The 15,741-nt window shown below is 33.6% G+C and overlaps 1 protein-coding gene across 1 annotated transcript in view; it reads left to right on the top strand.

The window, feature by feature from the left end:
- The window catches only part of strn (striatin, calmodulin binding protein), a 62,322-nt gene extending 48,633 nt beyond the window's left edge, over nucleotides 1–13,689 (top strand). The window contains exons 12-21 of the mRNA XM_016518678.1: nucleotides 1,659–1,795; nucleotides 3,141–3,316; nucleotides 4,339–4,386; nucleotides 5,120–5,241; nucleotides 5,999–6,166; nucleotides 8,365–8,511; nucleotides 8,746–8,847; nucleotides 9,628–9,714; nucleotides 11,801–12,013; nucleotides 13,056–13,689. Coding sequence (XP_016374164.1) covers nucleotides 1,659–1,795; nucleotides 3,141–3,316; nucleotides 4,339–4,386; nucleotides 5,120–5,241; nucleotides 5,999–6,166; nucleotides 8,365–8,511; nucleotides 8,746–8,847; nucleotides 9,628–9,714; nucleotides 11,801–11,970 — 1,157 coding nt within the window. The 3' untranslated portion in view covers nucleotides 11,971–12,013; nucleotides 13,056–13,689. The remainder of the gene's footprint in view (nucleotides 1–1,658; nucleotides 1,796–3,140; nucleotides 3,317–4,338; nucleotides 4,387–5,119; nucleotides 5,242–5,998; nucleotides 6,167–8,364; nucleotides 8,512–8,745; nucleotides 8,848–9,627; nucleotides 9,715–11,800; nucleotides 12,014–13,055) is intronic.
- The last annotated feature ends 2,052 nt before the right edge of the window (nucleotides 13,690–15,741 follow it).

Below are 15,741 nucleotides of genomic sequence, written 5' to 3' on the forward strand. Positions count from 1 at the left end.
AGAAAAACTTATCGGCCGATGCCGATATTTAAAAAATGCCAAATATCGGCCGATATATCGGTCGACCACTAGTTCACATTGCACGATGGATCGGCGACAGGAGGTTACACACTGCATGACTTTACAATAGGAAGAATCACAGACAACTCTGCCTCGTCCGCAAACTACATTTCACAACCAAACGCACGCGAGACTGGAAGTGTTTTCAAAATGGTAGCCTGCAAGAAGTTCACTATACAAATGTGTCCCTGGAACACAAAAACAGTCATAAGGGTCAATTTTTCTAAATTGAGATTTATGCATCATCTGAAAGCTGAATAAATAAGCTTTCCATTGATGTATGGTTTGTTAGGAGATGCAACTATTTGAAAATCTGGAATCTGAGGGTGCAAAAAAATCTAAATATTGATATTGCTACAAATATACCCCAGCGACTTAACACTGCTTTCTTATTGATTCCTAGTTTCCATTCCAATAAGATAAAAAGTCAAACATTTAGATGTCAAACATTTATTCTGTCTTTTTGCAAAGCATTCTGTTGCAGCTGAATAACACAAGCAAAAATACAGAACACTTACAAGAGGAACTTTTGCCTATGCTTTTAACAAAAATACCACAGCAGTTTACAGTGTTACCTTTTAGCTGCAACAACAACACTTTATTTTGATAGCCCACTTTAGTCGTTCTACTAACAGTAAGTAAATTTGCAACTATATGTCAACTAGCAGTCATTAGAGTATTAGTAGACTGTCTGCTTAATATCTTCTAAAACTCCACAACATACAATATACCGACTATTAGAAACTTTGCAAGGAAAGCGAGAAAAAGAGGGAAAATTTCCAAGAACCGGGTATTCGATAAGACGCGTGCATTTCGATTCTGCTTAACTTTTCCTGCGTTTGCATTTTAATGTGATTTAAAACGATTTCAGTGCAGGAACGGAAAGAACTGTATAACAGAGAACAGCGGTCTCGGTGTGGTTTGTGTCCGTTCTCGGACCGTTCTGTGCATTTCACTGCAGGAAAGATTGTTCCGAGCCGGAGCTGACTTCTTTCATATTTATCGACCAGTGTGCAGAAAACTACATCAGTATATCATCATAAACACAGCTGTTTTTTGTCTAAAGTGAAGGTAAACAGATGAGACAGAAAACGCACGAGTACAGTATTTTTATATCTGCGTGCGTTCGGTGTTAAAGAGACAGCAGCCTAATAAACACCCTGCCTGTCATTAATGTTAATCAGAGAACAAAAGAATTAGTTTCTGTACCTGAAATTTGGTTCAGTTGTATTTATTTATGCTTTTGCTAATTGATATGTTTGTTCCTGTTTTATTACTGACTGTTTACTTGTTTAACACTTTAATATTTGAAATTAATATTAGTCTTGTTGTTTTTGCTGTGGTATTTTTGTTAAAAGCATAGGCAAAAGTTCCTCTTGTAAGTGTTCTGTAGGCTGCTGATGCTCGTGTTATTCAGCTGCAACAGAATGCTTCGCAAAAAGACACATAATAATTTTTTTTATATATTGGATTTTTTAACTTATTGGAATGGAAACTAGGAATCAATAAAATTCAAACAATACCCAACCGTCCATGCTCATGGTCCAGTTCAGCCTCTGCAGACGCTGATGTGTGTGTGTGTGTGTGTGTTTCTGCAGTCGAAGCCCTGACGTTCCCCCCGTCCTCGGGAAAGTCCTTCATCATGGGAACAGACGAGACGCTGGAGAGCGAGCTGGGTCTCGGAGAACTGGCCGGACTCACCGTGGCCAACGAGGCCGAGAATCTGTCCTACGACGTGAGTCCAGACACGATAAAAACATTCTCCATACTGGAAACTAAATGCACTTTAACTGAAATAAAATACAATATTTAACAAAAAATCTAAAGTTATTTAATTTCAGCTAGTTGCCAAGGCAACATTTCTCATTTTGTTTAAAGTTGAAGTACTAAAATAACTAAAACAAAAAAAAACTATATAGACATAATAATAAAAAAAACAACTAAAAACTAATAAAAATTGCAAAAAAAATACTAAAAATGTTACTAAAATTACAATGAAAACAGAATATAAAAATAAAGTCTGTTTCAAAATATTAAGAAAAAGTAAAAGATACTATTATAGTTTTTATTAATATTATAATATGTATTGTATATTATAATGTATGTAAATATCATGATGCATATCAGTTTTTATTTTTACAATTTCCACTTTCATTTGAATTTTAAAGTTTAAATAAATACATAAATTTAGTTCAAGTTTAAATAAAAAAGTAAACTTATTTCAGCTTGTTGCAAAGGCAAGACTTCTTATTTTTGTTGAATTACTTAAATAACTAAAACTATGTAATATAAAATACTTTAAAATATATTATATAAAATATAATTATATTTTTAAAAAACTATCAACAAAATTACTAAAAATTAAACTAAAATTAAAATGAAAACAGAAATATAAAAATAAAATTAATTTTAATATAATAAGAAAAACATTATTTTTGATCTCATTATTGAGATACTATTATAGTTTTTATTAATATTTTGAATCAGTTTTTATTTTTATATTCTTCATTTTTAGTTCTCTAGCTATTTTGTTTTTATTATATTTCTCATAAATATAAAACATTTAAAGTTAAACATTAAAAAATTAAACATTTATTAAAATGTGTTTATGGGATGATTGTTACTTTGTTAAAAATGTAACACTTTTATCAGATTGATCGTGTTTATAATCATAATGAAAGCGGTTAGATGATACTTTATTTTATTTTAGTTCATGTTTATTTTATTTTCAAGTAAGTTTTGTGCTTTTAGCTTTAATTTTAGTTACCTGTAATAACCGTGGCGCTCGGCCAAAACTATTTAAGCAAAACATTATTAATATTTTAATTAAGTGAATTGTTTGTTGCAGCTGTAGTGTGCTGATTTATATATATATATATATATATATATATATATATGTGTGTGTGTATATATATATATATATTGTATTTGATACTATGTCAAAAATGGCATGTTTTTAAAGTTAATACACAAATAGTCTGATTGAATAATGAGTCAATGAATAGATATTAAAATGACAGCTGGTATTAATTTCAGTGGAAATGTACTGTATTTGTGAATGTGTTTCCTGCTTTTCTCAGATCACTAATAATAAAGACGCCCTGCGGAAGACGTGGAACCCCAAGTTCACACTCAGAAACCACTTCGATTCGATCCGCGGCCTTGCGTTTCCCCCCATCGAGCCGGTTCTGATCACCGCGTCTGAAGATCACACGCTCAAAATGTGGAACCTGCAGAAAACCGCCCCGACCAAGAAGTGAGAGTCTCATTAAACTGTTAATTATATAGGGTTTTTATTAATATTTGAATTAATGTTTTCAGTTGAATGTTTTGTGCTTTTGTCATTTTATTAGTTTTTTAAAAATAAATTGAAGTTAAACATTAAAGGGATAGTTCACCTTCAGTTGCTGGTCTCCATTGACTTCCATAGTATGGGGAAAAAAACACTATGCAAGTCAATGGGGACTAACTAAAGGTGAACTATCCCTTTGATATTTATATCAGTTTTTTATTAGTTAATTTATTTTTATTTCAGTATTCATTTAGTGTTTTATTAGTTTTTTAATATTACTATTTAGGTTTAATTTATTTTATTTTTTTATTTCAGAGTTTTTTTTTTTTAATTGTTTTTTATATTACCATTTAGGTTTAATATAACTATTTACTAGTGCTGTCAAACGATTAATCGCATACAAAATAAAAGCTTTTATTTACATAATATATGTGTGTGTACTGTGTATATTTATTATGTATATATAAATACACACATACAATACAGTATATATTTTGAAAATATTTGCATGTATTTACATGTCTATATTCATATAATTTATATTATAAATAAATATATTTAATAAATAAACATTACCTATTTTTCTGAAATATATACATGCGTGTGTATTTATATATACATAATAAATATACACAGCACACATACATATATTATGTAAACAAAAACTTTATTTTTGATGCGATTAATCGTTTGACAGCACTACTATTTACATTTAAATTGTTTTTTTTATTTCAGGTTTTTTTATACGTTTTTTTTTATATTACTATTTAGGTTTAATTTCTTTTTATTTCAGATTTTTTCATGTTTTTTTTTTTTATAGTACTATTTATACAATACTATTCATGTTTAATTAGTTTTTATTTCAGTTTCAGCATTAAGTTAGTAATTTTATTTCAGAAATGTTGTAATAGTTCTAGTTGTAGTTAAGGATAATAACCCTGTGCTGGGCTCGGGTCGGTCAGTGTAACTGGTTGTTGTTGTTTCAGGTGCGCCGCTCTGGATGTGGAGCCCATCTACACGTTCAGGGCTCACAGGTACGTGTGAATGCTCACACTTTCATATTTATCGACCAGTGTGCAGAAAACTACATCAGTATATCATCATAAACACAGCTGTTTTTTGTCTAAAGTGAAGGTAAACAGATGAGACCGAAAACGCACGAGTACAGTATTTTTAGATCTGCGTGTGTTCGGTGTTAAAGAGACAGCAGCCTAATAAACACTCTGCCTGTCATTAATGTTAATCAGAGAACAAAAGCAACATGACTGAATCTCTTTAATAACTTTAATTAATTAATCTATATTTTATAACAAGAAAACTATGTAATGTTTTTAAACTTTTAATTAGTTTCTGTACCTGAAATTTGGTTCAGTTGTATTTATTTATGCTATTTCTAATTGATATGTTTGTTCCTGTTTTATTACTGACTGTTTACTTGTCTTTAACACTTTAATATTTGAAATTAATATTAGTCTTGTTGTTTTTGCTGTGGTATTTTTGTTAAGCATAAGCAAAAATTCCTCTTGTAAGTGTTCTGTAGGCTGCTGATGCTCGTGTTATTCAGCTGCAACAGAATGCTTCGCAAAAAGACACAGAATAAATGTTTGACTTTTTTTTAATTGTCCTGATTGAGATGTTTTGTCTTATTGGAATCAAAACTAGGAATCGATAAGAATCGGAATCTATAAAATTCAAATGATACTCAACCCTAATAACCGTCCTAATGCGGTCTGTGTCTGATGTTGTTCTGGTCTGGTCTGGTGTCAGGGGTCCGGTTCTGTGTGTGGTGATGAGCTCCAGTGGTGATCAGTGTTTCAGCGGCGGTTTGGACGGGACCATTCAGTGCTGGAACACACCGAACCCCAACATCGATCCGTACGATTCATACGGTACGTCCCTTTTCCCCTGCAGACATCAGTGTGTGTCTGTGAGTGAGTGTGTAACACATCTGTGACCCCCTGGACCACAAAACCAGTCATAAGGGTCTTTTTTTTATTGAGGTGTATGCATGAATAAATGAATAAATGTGCTTTCCATTGATGTATGGTTTGTTAGGATAGGACAAAATCTGAAAATCTGGAATCTGAGGGTGCAAAAAAATCTAAATATTGAGAAAATCATCTTTAAAGTTGTTCAAATGAAGTTCTTAGCAATGCATATTACTAATCAAAAATTAAGTTTTGATATATTTACGGTAGGAAATTTACAAAATATCTTCATAGAACATGATCTTTACTTAATATCCTAATGATTTTTGGCATAAAGGAAAAATGGATAATTTTGACCCATACAATGTATTGTTGGCTATTGCTACAAATATACCCCAGCGACTTAACACTGCTTTTGTGCTGCAGGAACACATATAAAAGTGACTATTTCAAAAACATTCGAAACACTCCTGACATTGTAATTGTAAACAAGGCTTTGAACTCTGTATTTGTCATTGAGGTTGCTGTTGCAAATATGGAAACGAAGATGTTTTGTTTATCCTTGAGTGTTAAATGTTATAAATATAAGTACTTGTGAATGTATGTTTGCCATGTGTATCTGTCATCTTGCAAAATTACTTTCCAAGGTATTTGGATTCGGTTTTTGTTGCTTGTCTTGTGGATCCAAATAAAATAATAAAATGTGTGTCTGTTGTAGAGCCGTCGGTGCTGCGGGGGGCGCTGTCTGGACACACAGATGCGGTCTGGGGTTTGGTCTACAGCTCGGCTCATCACAGACTGCTGTCGTGCTCCGCCGACGGGACGGTGAGGCTGTGGAGCGCAGCGGATACAACGCCCGCCATCGCTGTCTTCAACGAGAACAAAGGTACTAAACACACACCCCAAAACAACTATTATAAAACAGATAGTTCTGGTGCCTTATTCTGATTGGCTGAGCCACGTTCAAAGCTGTTGTAAATTACTCTACAAACACACACCTTTGTTTACTTCTGTGTGTTGCTTGGCAACCACTTTGTTGCAACCACAACTGTTTCTGAGGAACTACATTGTTTGGTGGAAGAACACTGTTTTTATTAATATCATTACACTTTATTTGCTCTGTTTTATTTTGTGAAATCTTACTACGTATATGGAATAACCGTTTTATAAAAGCAATAAGCCCCGTGAAGCCATGGTTTACAGTGAATTTATAACAGCTAAGGCTTCTTCTTTCAAATTAATGTACAAACAACATAAATACAGTATATTTTTTTAAATTTGTTTGCATCTTTTTTTATTCAGATTTTTTCACCCTTATATATAACCATTGACTATAGCCATTCTACATTAAAGTATAAATGAGAGCTATCAATTTTAACATTTATTAGACTTAAAAAAATAACTTAATTTAACTTAAAACAATCTTCACATAAACCCATTATAATAAATGTCATATTTAGTTACCTGTGCCCTTCAGCGAGTTGGAGATATACAGAAATTGAATAAAGTTATCAAACATTAAATTCTAAATTAAATATAGATAAATCCTTAAAGCTACAACAGTTATTGATTTCCTCTTTTTTCTTTTGATCTTTGATGAACAGAATCACAGCAGCTGGTTATTAGGTTATTGGGCTGCTATTACTTTAAGAGCTGAACGTGATGCGGAGCTGACACTGAATGCTCGTAGTTTCATTCACGCTTTAATATGAAATGAAACAGGCTACAGCGCGAGAAGAGCTTGTGCTACAAGCACAGTATAACAGCTGACAGGAAAACTGGTTTTTACTGACATATGCCTGACAACATCTCATCTGATCGCAGTTCACTGTTGTTCTGCTGAAGCTCCTCGTCACCTCGTTACCGTTTCCGCGCTCGTTTGGATCGAAGTTGGATCACGCGTCTGAAAAGTCTACAGTTTGATGTGCTCGTAAAGACATGCTGCACGTCTAAATAAACGCAATTCTTGTCAAGAAAAAAGAGACAGAAGCAGCACCCAAGCTCCGCCCCTGCATTAAATATTTGTAAAAATTTTGAAAAATTAATCGCATGCGTTAACGCGCTAATTTTGGCAGCACTAATTTTATTATATTTTATGTTTGTGAATGATCTTTTGTTTGTTTAAAGAATGAGTTACCACACAAAAATATTTTATTTTATTTTTATGCTATTTAAAATATATTTATTATTATTTTTTTTTTTATTTTTTTTTTTTAGCATTGAAATTGACCCAAATATAACAAAGTCTTAAAGAATTAATGAATGATTTACCACACATCAGTTTACAAAATATATTTTATTTCATTTTATTAATGAATGTCTGTTTTTGTTTGTTTTATTAGTTTTTTTTTACTGTCATTCATGACTTAGATGATACAAAATTTATTTTATTTTTTTATTTTATTTTTATGAATAAATTATCCTTTTTGATCCTTAATTAATGATGATGGCTAGATGATATCAGCACTAAAATGGACCCCAAAATGACAATCTTATAAAATTAAAGTATAATTTACCACACATCAGTTCACAAAGAAAAAATATTTTATTTAGTATTATATTATATTTTTATTTTATTTTATTTTAGCATTAAAATAGACCCCAAAATAAAATATATTTTTAAAAAGTACAACTGCAAACAATTCACTTAATTATTTAAATATTTTATAATTAATTTAAACATTAATAATGTTTTACTTTTTTTTTTTTTTTGACAAACACCTACACTTACTTTGATAGTTATTAATATTTTATTAGCTACAAATATTTTACTATATATATATATATTGTAATTCATCATAAAATAATATTTATTTTATGAATGAATTAATGATCTTTTTTGTTGTTGTTTTTCTTACTGTCATTCATGATGAATTTCAGCATTGAAACAAACCCCAAATTAATAGTCTTTAAAAAATAAAGAACAATTTACTGCACATCAGTTTTTAAAAAAAGTTTATTTTAGTTTAGTTTATGAATTGTGTTTTTTTTTTTTGTCTTTGATTGGTGATTGTTAAGATAATCTCAGCAGTGAATTTTGTGTAAGCACAGACTCATGAATGAGTTGTTTTCTGTGCGGTTCAGAGCTGGGCGTCCCGTCGTCGGTGGATCTGGTGTGCAGTGATCCGGCTCACATGGTCACGGCCTTCACTAACGGCAGGATGGGCATCTTCAACATGGAGACCCGACAGCTGTTGCTGGAGCTCGAGTCGCAAGCCGCCGGAATACCCGGTACTTCACAGACACTTTCTGAGATTTTAGCCACAGGATTCGGTGAAAACAGAAACGTTTCTTGACTCTGGAAACTTGTCTTGTCACACAGTGTCATCATCCCTTTTAGTTTATTGATACTTGACATAAAAAAACCTATCCAGAAAACTCAATAAATGGAATCATAATAGTCTAATTATCAATGAATGGTAAAGTCCCATGATGCTCTCTGACGTTGATGTGTTTGATGTTCAGAGGCGCCGTGTCAGATTAATAAAGTCCTCAGTCACCCGACGCTGCCCATCACCATCACAGCACAGGAGGACCGACACATCCGATTCTACGACAACAACACAGGTGACCGATTCAACTCAGATTAACAGCTTTACTTTATTATTCTTATTATTTTGATTATTGATGTTGTTTTTGTTATTATTATGTTGATTATTATTAGTATTTTAATATATATGTAAATTTATATATACACACACACACACACACAAACGCTACTGTTCAAAAGTTTTGGATTTTTTTTGTTTTTGAAAGAAGTCTCCTCTGCTCACCAAATACAGTAAAAACAGTGAAATATTATTACTATTTTAAATAAAAAAAATTCTATGTGAATCTATGTTAAAGGGGTCCTATTATGCTTTTTCACTTTTTCAACTTTAGTTAGTCTGTAATGTTGCTGTTTTTTCTTAACCATGTAGCAAACATTTTTAAATATCTTGAAAAAATACTTTAATGTCTTTAAAGCGTTGACACTTTTTCGTTTAATACATTTGGCCAATATCTTGTTAGAAAAGATTATGCTGTATTGGATATTAGGGTTGTGACGGTGAGGAAATTTTCCCACCGGTTAATCGACGTGTGACAACACCGGTAATACCGGGATCACCGTGGGAACGGCAATAATACAGAGGAACGCATTAACAGAAACGTTAAAATACCGATTCTGCTCTGAGTGAACGATTGAATTTTTTTTAAACCCTGCTTACAACATTTCTTTTTTAGAAATCATATACATATATTATATATATATATATATTCTTATTCTTAGAAAGCTATTGTTATTGTTCATTTGATTATGTTGATTTTTATGTATAAATATTCATATATGTTGCTGTTTCTTCTCAGGCAAGTTGATTCACTCTATGGTCGCTCATCTGGATGCTGTCACCAGTCTTGCGGTGGATCCCAACGGTCTCTATCTGATGTCTGGTAGTAAGTACTCGAGAACATGTCAAGTCATGCAAACACTTGTATTGGTGTTCTTTTATCAGGTAAAGGCCATAAACGGGTCAAAGAAAACTCCAAAGACATCAGTTTGGCCTGTTACTCTGATTTTGCTTTGCATATAAGATCTAGATTGTTCAGTTTATGATGTGTGCATGTATGTTCATGGTTTGACGTCACAACTTGATGGAAAACATGGTGCTTTTCTTGCATTTTCGGTATTTTTATTATAATAAGTAGGGCTGTGTTCATTTATTGTGTTAATTTGATGTGATTAATTATGAAAAAAATAATGTGTTAAAATGATTAATGCATTTAACATAGTCACCCCATGTTTTTGAATCAATCGAGTAAGTCAGTGATTCAGTGACTCATTCATAAATGCAGTCACTTGCTTTGTTTCTGAATGAATCCATGTTTTTGAATGAATCGAGTGAGTCAATGATTCAGTGACTCATTCATAAATGCAGTGACTTCCTTTGTTTCTGAACAAATCTAAGTTTTTGAATGAATCGAGTGAGTCAATGATTCAGTGACTCATTCACAAAGACAGTCACTGGCTTCGGTTCTGTATGAATCTTATGTTTTTGAACAAATCGAGTGAGTCAGTGATTCAGTGACTCATTTATTACTGCAGTCACTTAGTTTCTGAACGAATCTACGTTTTTGAACGAATTGGGTTATTCAGTGATTCAATGACACAGACAGTCACTGGCTTCGGTTCTGAATAAATCAGCCATTTGAACAAATTGAGTGAGTCAATGTTTCAGTGACTCATTCATAACTGGAGTCACTTGCTTAGTTTCTGAACGAATCTACGTTTTTGAACGGATTGGGTGAGGTGGTGATTCAATGACTCATTCATCAAGACGGTAACTTGCTTTGTTTCTGAATAAATCAGGCATTTGAATGAATCGAGCGAGTGAGTGATTCAGTGACTCATTCATAAATGCAGTCATTTCTGAATGAATCAGCTGTCTGAACAAATCAGTTGAATGAGTCGCTCAATGACTCACTCATTATCACAGGGACTTGACGCCACATACAAGCAGTTCATATTTCAATATTCATTAAAAAACCATTAATGCCCATTAGGGATGGCCGATATCTTATCGTTTGTGATATACCGGTAAAAATTTTCCCCCACGATAAGAATTAGTCTTCCCGCAATAATAACGATAAAGCCTAGTTGTTGACATATTTCTGTGTGCGACTTGGCGGAAGGCGGACGTGAAATTGAGCAGGAGTTTATCGCTAAACGAAGAGCTCCTTCTACAATCTGGAACTGGTTTGTTTAGGGCTGTACAGTGCACAAAAAATCAGTCTGAGCCTTGAATAAATGTACTACAGTAGCACAGTTTTGCATGTGTATGAGCCTGTTTACAAACCTGTTGTCCAACAAAGATATCATTTATTGACATGCTTTTTCTCCAAATTAACTTAATAACATAGTCAAGTGTTTGAAATAACTTCTTTTTGTGACCAGACGTGGTTTCATATTACAGAATGATAAGTGTTATATACAGTGATAAAGGCTATGTCAATTAGCATTGCATTATAAATATACTTTCCTTATAAAAATACCCAAGTTTGCTTGAAGAACACAGATAAACCATATATTTTGTGCAATCGTATGTTTATTGTCTTCAAGTTTCATCAGTTAAAATCTCCGATGTGCGTTTTATTCAGCGATAACTGGATGCCTTTGTCCATATTAGGGATTTCCTGGAGCGTCGCCAGTGCTATTACTTCTGCATGCATGTGGAGTTTCTGCGCAAGAGCGCCCTCTGGCTTCCAGTATGAATTAAACGGTCATTACATGACGTGTGTACTCCGTAATGCTCACAACACCCTATTTTGGGTAAAAATAGGAAAAATAACACTTTTCTCTAAAGAAACAGGATTCCCTGAATTATTGTCATTGATCGCATTATCGCAATAAATTCCAGAAATATCCTGATGTATATCCCTAATGCCCATTTATGTGTTGTTGAATCAAAATATTTCTTTCTAAAGCTACTTTTTCTTGTAATGTCTATTCAGTAATACTAAGCTGATGTTGATTGTGTCTCAGGTCACGACTGCTCGGTGCGTCTGTGGAACATGGAGAGCAAGACGTGCATCCAGGAGTTCACGGCTCACAGGAAGAAGTTCGATGAGTCCATCAACGACGTGGCGTTCCACCCCACCAAGTGCTACATCGGCAGCGCAGGAGCCGACGCCCTCGCCAAAGTCTTCGTATGACCTTCGACCTTTGACCAAAACTGCTTCCGCAAACTGATGCACGGTGAGGCCTGAACTCGCTCTGATGATCCGGGCAGGCCTGGGTGCTGGAGGGGAGGTCAACAAATACGGAGGAACCTCCAGACCTCCTCCGTTCAGCCTCACAGGAAGTTGGGTGCTTTCCACACTTCTGCAGTTTTAGTTCTCCTCTCTGGTTTTCCCGTCTTGCGTTCGCTCCTTTTTAACGACGTGCCTTTTGCTACAAACAGTCTCGAGAAACGCGGATTCCCATAGAGGGAAAACGACCCCTGTCGATGTTTTGAACTCACCAAATGCGTCAAATTATTCAGGTTTCTCACAAAATCTCGATGGGATACACGTGAAATTAAATGCATTGAATTAAAAGACTCGCATTTAATGCTTCTCTTGTCTGGCAGACAATGAATTCTAATTGTACATAACATAACATAAAAATAACTTGCCGTACTAAATTTCTACACGTTTGTGTCCAAATATAAATCCACCATCGTCCGACTCATTTCGCCCCAAAATCAAGAAAATAAAGCCTGTTTTTTTGCATTGTGGCATTGTTTATAAAAAGTCAGAATGTTAAACTATTAGGTCTAGAAACCTTCTTTATAATTCTGTGATTTTGTGGTGAAATACGTCCTGGATGATGTTCTTGAGATTCAAGCGTCAACTCTAAACACTCCAAAGCCGTTCACCATCAGGACGTACGTCTCAATTCAGTGCTGCGTTAAATATTTAAGCTGTTATTTTACGCATAAACCTGCAGTTTCTCCTGAGGCTTTGCAGTCGATCCAGTAAAACTCGCCTGTTCTGTGAAATCATCTCAACATTGTGATGTACCACCAAACATGGAGGCAAAATTTTAGATTTAGAGCCGTTACTGAATATTCGTTGAACTTAGTCAAGTGGTAATGCGCAGAAGTCTTATAATAGTTTGAATGTGTTGCAGTTTTTGACAAGCTGTACTCAAAAGTACAATGATTCGGAAGTCTATATTTGTCTGAAATCTGTTGTAATGTTTATTTATTTTTTGCCTTTTTTTTTACTTGTTTTGCCTGTAATGCCAAATGCATTAGGATTTCGCTTCAGGATGGGACGAGCGGCTACGTTACGTACATAAACACCTTCATCTGACGTCAGTATCGCTCACTCATCCTCACCTTCTCTACCTGCACAGGTGGTGGTTTGTGTATTAGATTTGAAATCTATTTTATATGTAATAGTTTGAAGCGGATACTAGTGTTTTTTTATCATTGTGTGACTGGTGACTGAGGTTGCAAACAGATCGTAACCCGAGTTTCCTGCAGGTTGAGGTTTTTTATTTAAACTCTTCTGGTTTATTTGAATTTGTCTGTGATTACTTGAACTATCTGGGTGTGCGTGTGTGTTTTTAACTGCTAGGGTAGAGATTTTCTGCTTTTATCGGGAATCGTTTGCCTTTAACTGATGACATGAGCACTACAAGACGAGTGGAGTGTTTGTGCGTTTCCTTCAGGTCTGTGAAAAGTGACACGAGTTTGCTTCTCTACCAAATGATGATAAAGGACTAGTTTAGACAAACATGAAATCCATCACTGTTTACTCACCTTCATGTCACTGCAAACCTATGGAAGCTTGTTTCTGACACAGGATAAAGAAATGTCGGAAAAACTTGCAATTGCTTATTTTTCTCAGAATTATGGGTTTTTATCTTACAATTGTTTTTTTCCCTGCCACGATTTAAAAAAAGAGCTTATTGCGACTTTTTACTCAAAATTCAGTTTACATCTCGCAATCTTTTTCGCCACAGAATAAAAAAATTAAGTAAATGCAGATTTTTATTTCATAATTTGGACTTTTAGAATTGTAAGATCTAAAATCGTGAGATAAAGTCACAATTACATTTTTTTTGAGTCAAAAGTTGCAAAAAATGAAATTTCAAGATGTAAACAGTTTTTATCTTATCTTTTAAGATAAAAAGTCGCAATGGCCTTTTTAAAAAAAAAATTAAATTCTATGGGCAAAAAAAAACATTTAAATTATGACCATCACAATACAAGGAAAATTTTGATTAATGAGTTTATTTCTTGCAATTTAGAGTTTATATCTTGTAATTCTGACTTTGACAAGTATATATCCGAATTGCATGATAATAAAAAGTCGCCATTACCTTTTTTTATTTATTCCATGGCAGAAATTTAAAAGAATTGCAACTCAAAATTCTCAGAAAAAAAAAAAAGTCAGAATTGCGAGATGTTAACTTAGAATTGCGAGGAAACTTGCGAGTTTATATATTATGAGTTTATATTAAACTCAGAATTGCAACTCACGATTCTGAGAAAAAAAGTCTGAATTGATGTTGTTTACATCTCGCAATTCTCATTTTTTCTGAGTTTATATCGCAATTCTGAGGTTTTTCTCACAATTAAGACTCGTAATCCCAGAATTGCAAGTTTACATCTGAATTGTGAGAGAAAAAATGGAAATTACCTTTTTTATTTTTTTATCCAATTGTGAAAACGGCCTTCCATACAAACAAAACGATGAACGCCTGAGCTGCTCCTTTACATTTTAAGGTGTGAAAAACAGAAGCTGCCTCACATTTATCGTTGCATTAAATGGAGATAAAAATAAACAGGATTTGATCGACATGACGGTGATTAAATAGTTATTTTTTTCATTTTTGCATTCTATTCCTTTAAAATCCGAGGCGCGTTTGACGTTAAGCTCGTGCACAGAGCGCTGGTTTGGGACGTTGCTAGGGAACCGCGTGCGTGCGCGACCAAGTTTTCGTACTAGTAAATATATTTTCTGATTTCGTTCATTTTGGTGCGTATTAATTTTAGATATATAAGAAAGAATCTCAATATGTATAGTTTTAAAGTATTGAACAACAATCTATTTATGAACCAGAATACAGTGTATATTAACCTGCGAAGCTAATAGTGAAGATTAACTAGTCGTGCGGGAGAGTTTAGTTTGCGCCACCTGCTGGTCAGAGATGGAAACTGTACAGCTGACTCAGCTACTGAAGATACTAAAGTGCTATTGATCAACGCGATTTGATTATTTGGTTACTGATCGATTGACGTGCTTACCGGAAACATCAAGAGTATTCGAAGGGAACGATGATGCGATTTGATTGGACGATCAGACGATGACGTCATGACGGGACTTTTAACCCTTTGGTTGTTGTATAGAGAGAGTTTGGAAAGATCCTGTTAATAAATGCTATACTCCTCTTGTACATATTTTATTATGGATATTACTGTTTATTCTTGATTTCTCGTTGTATTCTCTTTTTTTTTTTCCTCAGATGGACATTTATCAATATAATACAATAATAAAAGAATATGTTGTATTTCATATGCGTTTGGGTTTTGTGTTTGTGAGTTTTTTTCTGTTTACAGGTTCCTGCGCTGATGGAAAACTCTGGTTAATGGTGAATAGGCATTTTCTTCATGCACTTAACTCTTAATGAATGCACTTAATTTGTGAGTGTAATATGTTTGTAAATTATATTTAATGATTTAAAATCAAAAATTTAAGCCGGGGACCTCTGGTTGAGTTAACACGGAATGACGCATTATTAAAATTAGCCAAATCTAATAGTGGGTCATTGAATGTCAAATCAACCAGAGGTCCCCTGCTCAAATTTTTTGATTTTGCTAATATTTTTTCTGAAGAAAAATAAACATGTATAGTGATGAAAGGCAAAATATTAAATGTCACAGATGTATATTTACCGAGTAATGCACTATTTTGAAGAAGGGGGTCAAAATG

This window comes from Sinocyclocheilus rhinocerous, unplaced genomic scaffold (assembly GCF_001515625.1).
Source record: "Sinocyclocheilus rhinocerous isolate Xijiao unplaced genomic scaffold, SAMN03320098_v1.1 scaffold1050, whole genome shotgun sequence".
NCBI classification, from domain to species: Eukaryota; Metazoa; Chordata; class Actinopteri; order Cypriniformes; family Cyprinidae; genus Sinocyclocheilus; species Sinocyclocheilus rhinocerous.